Source organism: Oncorhynchus keta, chromosome 1, assembly GCF_023373465.1.
Source record: "Oncorhynchus keta strain PuntledgeMale-10-30-2019 chromosome 1, Oket_V2, whole genome shotgun sequence".
Classification (NCBI taxonomy): domain Eukaryota; kingdom Metazoa; phylum Chordata; class Actinopteri; order Salmoniformes; family Salmonidae; genus Oncorhynchus; species Oncorhynchus keta.
The window spans coordinates 79,851,886-79,861,563 of NC_068421.1; the positions used below are offsets into that span (position 1 = coordinate 79,851,886).

At 43.7% G+C, this 9,678-nt stretch overlaps 1 protein-coding gene and 1 long non-coding RNA gene across 8 annotated transcripts in view; one reads left to right on the top strand and one right to left on the bottom strand.

Moving 5' to 3' along the window:
• Positions 1-9,678, top strand: part of cyldl (cylindromatosis (turban tumor syndrome), like) — a 32,895-nt gene that overhangs the window by 3,951 nt on the left and 19,266 nt on the right. For all 3 annotated transcript variants that reach the window (XR_008064015.1, XM_052461705.1, XM_052461699.1), the window contains exons 6-14: positions 156-300; positions 531-669; positions 1,559-1,669; positions 1,777-1,868; positions 1,998-2,061; positions 3,656-3,788; positions 4,133-4,241; positions 4,361-4,479; positions 4,680-4,905. Coding sequence is in view for 2 of the 3 variants with exons in the window: in XM_052461705.1 (XP_052317665.1) it covers positions 156-300; positions 531-669; positions 1,559-1,669; positions 1,777-1,868; positions 1,998-2,061; positions 3,656-3,788; positions 4,133-4,241; positions 4,361-4,479; positions 4,680-4,905 (1,138 nt within the window). In the remaining variant the exon portion in view is untranslated. The remainder of the gene's footprint in view (positions 1-155; positions 301-530; positions 670-1,558; positions 1,670-1,776; positions 1,869-1,997; positions 2,062-3,655; positions 3,789-4,132; positions 4,242-4,360; positions 4,480-4,679; positions 4,906-9,678) is intronic.
• LOC127907285 (uncharacterized) lies at positions 2,068-3,649 on the bottom strand. 5 transcript variants are annotated; one of them, XR_008064039.1, is made up of 4 exons: positions 3,485-3,649; positions 2,686-2,759; positions 2,390-2,621; positions 2,068-2,302 (listed from the first exon to the last, which is right to left on the bottom strand). It is a non-coding gene; the product is annotated as an uncharacterized LOC127907285 (long non-coding RNA). The 5 variants fall into 5 exon arrangements; XR_008064038.1 differs by lacking the exon at positions 2,686-2,759 and adding an exon at positions 2,889-3,381 and having other exon boundaries at positions 2,390-2,592; positions 3,556-3,643; XR_008064036.1 differs by lacking the exon at positions 2,686-2,759 and adding an exon at positions 2,889-3,410 and having other exon boundaries at positions 2,390-2,592; positions 3,556-3,643.

The window sequence follows — 9,678 nt, forward strand, 5'->3', positions numbered from 1 at the left end:
TCTCTCGCTGTGTCTCTGTCTCTCTCTCGCTCTGTGTCTCTGCCTCTCTCTGTCTGTGTCTCTGTCTTTCTCTGTCTGTGTCTCTGTTTCTCTCTCTGTGTCTGTCTTTCTCTATGTCTCTGTCTCTCTCTCTCTGTCTCTGTCACTCCCTCTAGGAGGATGGGTACACTGGGGTTAGTAATGGTACCTTTAAAGACCATCGGTTCTTCAGATGTCTTCCTAGACAAGGTCTCTTCGTCAAGCTTCTTTCCTGCCGGCCTGACTCCCGCTTCCAGGGGGCATCAGCCAATGTCCTTCAAGGTGAAAGAAACTGCCTCTTGTAAACGAAGATCATTACAGCCAATCACATAACAAGCATTTTTTTGTTTGCTTGGTTGAGCTTGCCTGACTTAATTAACCAATTCCCACAACTGCAAAAACGGCCCATTAGGCACCCCAGGCAGACTCAAGGATTTCAAATAGTATTTGTACCCAGGTTTGGTCTGTGTGTGACTAGAACTCTTTGACATGTGTGTTTTGTACTCACTCAGAGAGACAGGCGTTGCACAGCCCTGGGGCGCTCCCCTCCTCCCCCATCGCCTCTGACCAGGTTGAGAGGATGCTGATTGGTCGAATGAAGGGGATCCAGGGCCATATAAACTCTTGCTACATGGACTCGGCCCTCTTCAGGTGAATATGATGAAGATGATGACAATATATATTGTTTATAAAGAGGAAATTAAATGATAGGCACACTAACAGCTCCTCCCTGCTCCTATAAAACACACTCTCGCTCTGTTTCACTCTCGCTCTGTTTCACTCTCGCTCTGTTTCACTCTCGCTCTGTCTCACACTCGCTCTGTCTCACACTCGCTCTGTCTCACTCTCGCTCTGTCTCTCTCGCTCTGTCTCACTCCCTCTGTCTCACTCGCTCGCTCTCTCACTCGCTCTCTCACTCGCTCTCTCACTCGCTCTCTCACTCGCTCTCTCACTCGCTCTCTCACTCGCTCTCTCACTCGCTCTCTCTCTCGCTCTGTCTCTCACTCGCTCTGTCTCTCTCTCACTCGCTCTGTCTCTCTCTCACTCGCTCTGTCTCTCTCTCACTCGCTCTGTCTCTCTCTCACTCGCTCTGTCTCTCACTCGCTCTCTCGCTCGCTCGCTCTGTCTCTCTCGCTCTGTTTCACTCTCGCTCTGTCTCACACTCGCTCTGTCTCACTCTCGCTCTGTCTCACTCTCGCTCTGTCTCACTCTCGCTCTGTCTCACTCTCGCTCTGTCTCACTCTCGCTCTGTCTCACTCCCTCTGTCTCACTCGCACTGTCTCGCTCTCTTGCACTCTCTGTCTCGCGCTCTTTCTTGCTCTCTGTCTCGCTCTGTCTCGCTTTCGCTCTGTCTCGCTCTCTCGCTGTCTCACTCGCTCTGTCTCTCTCTCTCTCTCTCACTCGCTCTGTCTCACTCTCTGTCTCGCGCTCTTTCTTGCTCTCTGTCTCGCTCTGTCTCGCTTTCGCTCTGTCTCGCTCTCTCGCTGTCTCACTCGCTCTGTCTCTCTCACTCTCTCTCTCTCTCTCTCTCTCTCTCCAGTCTGTTCTCCTGTTCCTCAGTGTTGGACTCCCTGCTGTTTAAGTCAACAGAGCCTAGGGATGCCCCCATCCAGAGTACCCTGCTACATGACATCGTCAACCCGCTCCGCAGGTCAGCCAGCGTGTGTGTGTGTGTGTGTGTGCTTAGGAGGTGTAGTAATTGTAGGCTTGGGGGTGCTAATACATGTGTTGCATGTGTGTATTGATGTCTACGTGCAGTGAAGGTTTTGTGGAAGGGAGACACATTATGAAGCTTCGTCAGCAGCTGCAGGAGCTTGGATACTGCCACACATTCACCACAGAGGAGAAAGGTGAACAAACATCTGCCTTACTGCTATAGGCTTTCTAACAGGACAGTCGCAACTGTAAATGAACTAGACTTAATAGGGTGATTTCTGAAAGGACTGAGTGTGTCTGTGTGTGGTTGTGTTCTTGTTCAGATCCAGAAGAGTTTCTTACCCTCATTATGCACCATATTTTCTGTCTGGATCCTCTCCTCAAACTGTAAGAATACCATACTCTAATCAATGTTCTATTTGAATTGTAATGTAGCTTTGCACTACACCAATGTAATACATACTTGATTACCAGACTTGACCTGGTTATAAAGACATCTAAAAGACTAGACCTGGTTATAAAGACATCTAAAGACTAGCCCTGGTTATAAAGACATCTAAAAGACTAGACCTGGTTATAAAGACATCTAAAGACTAGACCTGGTTATAAAGACATCTAAAGACTAGCCCTGGTTATAAAGACATCTAAAGACTAGCCCTGGTTATAAAGACATCTAAAGACTAGACCTGGTTATAAAGACATCTAAAGACTAGACCTGGTTATAAAGACATCTAAAGACTAGACCTGGTTATAAAGACATCTAAAGACTAGCCCTGGTTATAAAGACATCTAAAGACTAGACCTGGTTATAAAGACATCTAAAGACTAGACCTGGTTATAAAGACATCTAAAGACTAGACCTGGTTATAAAGACATCTAAAGACTAGACCTGGTTATAAAGACATCTAAAGACTAGACCTGGTTATAAAGACATCTAAAGACTAGCCCTGGTTATAAAGACATCTAAAGACTAGACCTGGTTATAAAGACATCTAAAAGACTAGACTAGACCTGGTTATAAAGACATCTAAAGACTAGACCTGGTTATAAAGACATCTAAAGACTAGCCCTGGTTATAAAGACATCTAAAGACTAGCCCTGGTTATAAAGACATCTAAAGACTAGACCTGGTTATAAAGACATCTAAAGACTAGACCTGGTTATAAAGACATCTAAAGACTAGATCTGGTTATAAAGACATCTAAAGACTAGACCTGGTTATAAAGACATCTAAAGACTAGACCTGGTTATAAAGACATCTAAAGACTAGACCTGGTTATAAAGACATCTAAAGACTAGACCTGGTTATAAAGACATCTAAAGACTAGACCTGGTTATAAAGACATCTAAAGACTAGACCTGGTTATAAAGACATCTAAAGACTAGACCTGGTTATAAAGACATCTAAAGACTAGACCTGGTTATAAAGACATCTAAAGACTAGACCTGGTTATAAAGACATCTAAAGACTAGACCTGGTTATAAAGACATCTAAAGACTAGACCTGGTTATAAAGACATCTAAAGACTAGACCTGGTTATAAAGACATCTAAAGACTAGACCTGGTTATAAAGACATCTAAAGACTAGACCTGGTTATAAAGACATCTAAAGACTAGACCTGGTTATAAAGACATCTAAAGACTAGACCTGGTTATAAAGACATCTAAAGACTAGACCTGGTTATAAAGACATCTAAAGACTAGACCTGGTTATAAAGACATCTAAAGACTAGACCTGGTTATAAAGACACCTAAAGACTAGACCTGGTTATAAAGACACCTAAAGACTAGACCTGGTTATAAAGACACCTAAAGACTAGACCTGGTTATAAAGACATCTAAAGACTAGCCCTGGTTATAAAGACATCTAAAGACTAGACCTGGTTATAAAGACATCTAAAGACTAGACCTGGTTATAAAGACATCTAAAGACTAGACCTGGTTATAAAGACATCTAAAGACTAGATCTGTTGTCTCCAGGTCAGCAGGGGGAAAGGTCCAGGACAGTTACTGTTATCAAATCTTCCTGGATAACAACCACAGCCTGGTTCTGCCTACTGTCCAACACCTGCTGGAACACTCCTTCCACAGCGCAGGACTCAAACTGGCAGAGGTAGGGGTGTGTGTGTGGGTGTGTATGTGTGTGTGGGTGGGTTTGTGTGGGTGGGTGGGTTTGTGTGTGTGTGTGTGTGTGGGTGGGTGGGTGGGTGGGTGTGGGTGGGTGGGTGGGTGGGTGGGTGGGTGGGTTTGTGTGGGTGCACAGTACTCGCTCACTATGCTCATTCTCATTTATCTGAAATTCCTGTAGATGGCGCTGTTTGATAAGTCTTCTGCTACAACTGAACTAATGTGTGTTTATGACTACTAGACTACTAGACTATACAACGGTCTCTAGATTGGTAGTCTACTGTAGTCAGTGGTTGTGTAGTGACTGTATGTCTCTTCCTCTCCTTCTAGGTGCCGTCTTGTCTGATCCTCCAGATGCCTCGCTTTGGGAAGAAGTTCAAGATGTTTCAGAAGATTATCCCTTCACTGGAGCTGGACATTACTGACCTCCTCTCTGAAGGTAGTTCACACACCACACACACAGACACACACACACACACACACACATACACATACACACATAGCCACTCCAGGATACACCATATATCTGTGCAGAGATGTGACGTGGTGTGTGTTCAGGTCCCCAGCAGTGTGTGTTGTGTGGTCAGCTGGCATATGAGGAGTGTGTGGACTGCTTCAGAGACCCAGTCTTCAGCAGGACAGGATTTAAAGTGTTCTGCAGGACCTGCTCCTCTCAGGTAGGGCGTAAGGACAGACTGACACACTCCACTCTGTGTGTGTACCTGTCATAGTGTTGTGTGTCATTATACGTGTATGAGATCATACTACATTGCAGTCAGAGTACACAGAATCAGTGATCTACAAACCACTTTGCATCCCAAATAATTACTCTATTTGATTAGGAGTAGTGATTCTGCACCTCTGTCTCCTTCTCCAGGTGCACTCTCACCCCGAGCGGCTGTCCCACAGCCCCTCCCCCCTGCAGCTCCCTGAGGGTTACCCTGCCCCCACTACCCTCCGACCCCCGCCCCCTGCCCCACCCAGAGAGAGACTGGAGCTGTTTGCAGTGCTGTGCATAGAGACCAGTCACTATGTCTCCTTCATCAAACATGGACCAAACAGCACAGACTGGATCTTCTTTGACAGCATGGCTGACAGACATGGTGAGGTTGTGTGGAATATGCTGTGGCTTGTTTCCTCCATTCCTTTCAAACCTAATTGGAGGTCAGAAGGAAGCACCTTGGGTCCTTTCCTCCAATACGCATTGAGAGGAATAGAGGAAACAAGGATTTGACGGCTAGTAATGTTTTCAGACACCAACAGTGGGTTTGAATTTTCTCTGTCTTTGTCTCATTCTCTGTCTCATTCTCTGTCTCATTCTCTGTCTCATTCTCTGTCTCATTCTCTGTCTCATTCTCTTTCATTCTCTGTCTCATTCTCTGTCTCATTCTCTGTCTTTGTCTCATTCTGTCTTTGTCTTATTCTGTCTCATTCTCTTTCATTCTCTGTCTCATTCTCTCTCTCTGTCTCATTCTCTGTCTTTGTCTCATTCTCTGTCTCATTCTCATTCTCTCTGTCTCATTCTCTGTCTCATTCTCTGAATTTTCTCTGTCTTTGTCTCATTCTCTCTGTCTCATTCTCTGTCTCATTCTCTGTCTCTGTCTCATTCTCTGTTCTCTGTTCATTCTCTCTCTTTCTCTCTCTTCTCTGTCTCATTCTCTGTCTCATTCTCTGTCTCATTCTCTCTGTCTCTCATTCTCTTCTGTCTCATTCTCTGTCTCATTCTCTCTCTCATGTCTCATTCTCTGTCTGTCTCATTCTCTCTCATTCTCTCTCTCATTCATTCTCTGTCTCATTCTCTGTCTCATTCTGTCTCATTCTCTGTCTTCTGTCTCATTCTCTGTCTTTGTCTCATTCTCTGTCTCATTCTCTGTCTCATTCTCTGTCTCTCTTCTCTCATTCTCTCTTTCTGTCTCATTCTCTTTCATTCTCTGTCTCATTCTCTCTCTCTGTCTCATTCTCTGTCTCTCATCTCTTCTGTCTGTCTCATTCTCTGTCTCATTCTTCTCATTCTCTGTCTCATTCTCTTCTCATTCTCTCTGTCTCTTTCTCTGTCTCATTCTCTCTCTCTGTCTCATTCTCTGTCTTTGTCTCTTCTCTGTCTCTCATTCTCTCTGTCTCTCTCTCAATTCAATTCAATTCTCTTTATTGGCATTTCTCTCTCTCTCACATTTAACATTCTCTTTCATTCTCTGTCTCATTCTTCTGTCTCATTCTCTGACTCTTGTCAATAAATTCTCTGTTTCTTCTCTCTCTCTTCTCTCTCATTCTCTGTCTCTCATTCTGTCTCATTCTCTCTGTCTCATTCTCTCTGTCTCATCTCTCTGTCTCTCATTCTCTTCTGTCTCTCATTCTCTCTCTGTCTCTCATTCTCTCTCTCTGTCTCATTCTCTGTCTTTGTCTCATTCTCTCTCATTCTCTCTTTTCTCATTCTCTGTCTCATTCTCTCTCTCTCTGTCTCTCATTCTCTCTCTGTCTCTCATTCTCTCTCTTCTCTCTCTGTCTCATTCTCTCTCTGTCTCATTCTCTGTCTCTCATTCTCTGTCTCTTTCTCTGTCTCATCTCATTCTCTCTCTGTCTCTCATTCTCTGTCTCTGTCTCATTCTCTGTCTCTCATTCTCTGTCTCTCATTCTCTGTCTCTCTCTGTCTCTCATTCTCTTCTCTCTCTCTGTCTCTCTGTCTCATTCTCTGTCTCTCATTCTCTGTCTCTTCTCTGTCTCATTCTCTCTCTCATTCTTCTCTTTCTCATTCTCTGTCTCATTCTCTCATCTCTCTCTCTGTCTCTCATTCTGTCTCTGTCTCATTCTCTGTCTCATTCTGTCTCTCATTCTGTCTCTCATTCTCTGTCTCATTCTCTCTCTCTGTCTCTCATTCTGTCTCTCATTCTCTCTCTGTCTCTCATTCTCTCTTCTGTCTCTCATTCTTCTCTCATTCTCTCTCTCATTCTCTCTCTCTGTCTCATTCTCTGTCTCATTCTCTCTCTCATTTCTCTATTCTCTCTCTCTGTCTCATTCTCTCTTCTTTACTCTCATTCTCTCTCTGTCTCTCTCTCCAATTCAATTCAAGGGGCTTTATCTCATTCTGAGGTAGATCTATACAAAAGTGAAATAATCAATAAAAATTAACATTTCTCTCTGTCTCATTCTCTCTCTCATTCTCTGTCTCTCATTCTCTCTCTGTCTCTCATTCTCTCTCTGTCTCTCATTCTGTCTCTCATTCTCTCTCTCTGTCTCATTCTGTCTCTCATTCTCTCTCTCTGTCTCATTCTCTCTCATTCTCTCTTTCTCATTCTCTGTCTCATTCTCTCTCTCTGTCTCTCATTCTCTCTCTGTCTCTCATTCTGTCTCTGTCTCTCATTCTCTCTCTGTCTCTCATTCTGTCTCTCATTCTCTCTCTGTCTCTCATTCTGTCTCTCATTCTCTCTCTGTCTCTCATTCTCTCTCTGTCTCTCATTCTGTCTCTCATTCTGTCTCTCATTCTGTCTCTCATTCTCTCTCTTCTGTCTCTCATTCTCTCTCTCATTCTGTCTCTCATTCTGTCTCTCATTCTCTCTCTCTCTCTTTCTCATTCTCTCTCTTCTCATTCTCTGTCTCATTCTCTGTCTCTCATTCTCTGTCTCTCATTCTCTGTCTCTCATTCTCTCTCTCTGTCTCTCATTCTCTCTCTGTCTCTCATTCTCTCTGTCTCTCATTCTGTCTCTCATTCTCTCTCTCTCTCATTCTGTCTCTCATTCTCTCTTCTCTGTCTCTCATTCTCTCTCTCTTTCTCATTCTCTGTCTCATTCTCTGTCTCTCATTCTCTCTCTCTTCTCTCATTCTCATTCTCTCTCTCTCTCTCTCATTCTCATTCTCTGTCTCTCATTCTTCTCTCTCTCATTCTCTCTCATTCTCTGTCTCTCATTCTCTCTCTCTTTCTCATTCTCTGTCTCATTCTCTCTCTCTCATTCTCTCTCTCTCTCTTCTCTTCTCATTCTCTCTCTCATTCTCTCTCATTCTCTCTCTCTGTCTCATTCTCTCTCTCTCATTCTCTCTCTCTTCTCATTCTCTCTCTCTCATTCTCTCTCTCTCTCATTCTCTCTCTCTGTCTCTCATTCTCTCTCTCTTTCTCATTCTCTGTCTCATTCTCTCTCTCTTCTCTTCTCTCTTTCTCTGTCTCTTTCTCTGTCTCTTCTCTGTCTCTCATTCTCTCTGTCTCTCATTCTCTCTCTCATTCTCTCTCTGTCTCTCATTCTCTCTCTCTCTGTCTCATTCTGTCTCTCATTCTCTCTCTCTTTCTCATTCTCTGTCTCATTCTCTCTCTCATTCTCTGTCTCATTCTCTGTCTCTCATTCTCTCTGTCTCTTTCTCTGTCTCATTCTGTCTCTCATTCTCTCTCTGTCTCTCATTATCTCTCTCTCTCATTCTGTCTCTCATTCTCTCTCTCTGTCTCATTCTGTCTCTCATTCTCTCTCTCTTTCTCATTCTCTCTCTCATTCTCTCTGTCTCATTCTCTGTCTCTCATTCTCTCTATCTGTCTCTTTCTCTGTCTCATTCTCTGTCTCTCATTCTCTGTCTCATTCTCATTCTCTCTCTCTCATTCTCTGTCTCATTCTCTGTCTCTCATTCTCTCTCTGTCTCTCATTCTCTGTCTCTCATTCTGTCTCTCATTCTCTGTCTCATTCTCATTCTCTCTCTCTCATTCTCTGTCTCTCATTCTCTGTCTCTGTCTCATTCTCTGTCTCTCATTCTCTGTCTCTTTCTCTGTCTCATTCTCATTCTCTCTCTCTCATTCTCTGTCTCTCATTCTCTGTCTCTGTCTCATTCTCTGTCTCTCATTCTCTGTCTCTCATTCTCTGTCTCTGTCTCATTCTCTGTCTCTCATTCTCTCTCTGTCTCTTTCTCTGTCTCATTCTCTGTCTCTCATTCTCTGTCTGTCTCATTCTCTGTCTCATTCTCTGTCTCATTCTCTGTCTCATTCTCTGTCTCATTCTCTGTCTCATTCTCTGTCTCTCATTCTCTCTCTCTGTCTCTGTCTCTGTCTCATTCTCTGTTTCATTCTCTGTCTCATTCTCTGTCTCATTCTCTGTCTCATTCTCTGTCTCATACTCTGTCTCTGTCTCATACTCTGTCTCATTCTCTGTCTCATACTCTGTCTCTGTCTCATTCTCTGTCTCATTCTCTGTCTCATACTCTGTCTCTCATTCTCTCTCTCTGTCTCTTTCTCTGTCTCATTCTCTGTCTCTCATTCTCTGTCTCTCATTCTCTGTCTCTCATTCTCTGTCTCTCATTCTCTGTCTCTGTCTCATTCTCTGTCTCATTCTCTGTCTCTCATTCTCTCTGTCTCTGTCTCTGTCTCATTCTCTGTCTCATTCTCTTCTCATTCTCTCTTCTCTGTCTCATTCTCTGTCTCATACTCTGTCTCTCATTCTCTGTCTCATTCTCTGTCTCATTCTCTCTCTCTCTGTCTCATTCTCTGTCTCATTCTCTGTCTCATTCTCTGTCTCATTCTCTGTCTCATCTCTGTCTCTCATTCTCTGTCTCATTCTCTGTCTCATTCTCTGTCTCTGTCTCATTCTGTCTTTGTCTCATTCTCTCATTCTCTTTCTCATTCTCTGTCTCTTCTGTCTCATTCTCTGTCTTTGTCTCATTCTCTGTCTCATTCATTCTCTCTCTCTCATTCTCTGTCTCATTCTCTGTCTCTCATTCTCTCTCTGTCTCTCATTCTCTGTCTCTCATTCTGTTCTCATTCTCTGTCTCATTCTCATTCTCTCTCTCTCATTCTCTCTGTCTCTCTCTGTCTCATCTCATTCTCTGTCTCTCATTCTCTCTCTGTCTCTTTCTCTGTCTCATTCTCTCATTCTCTGTCTCATTCTCTGTCTCTGTCTCATTCTCTGTCT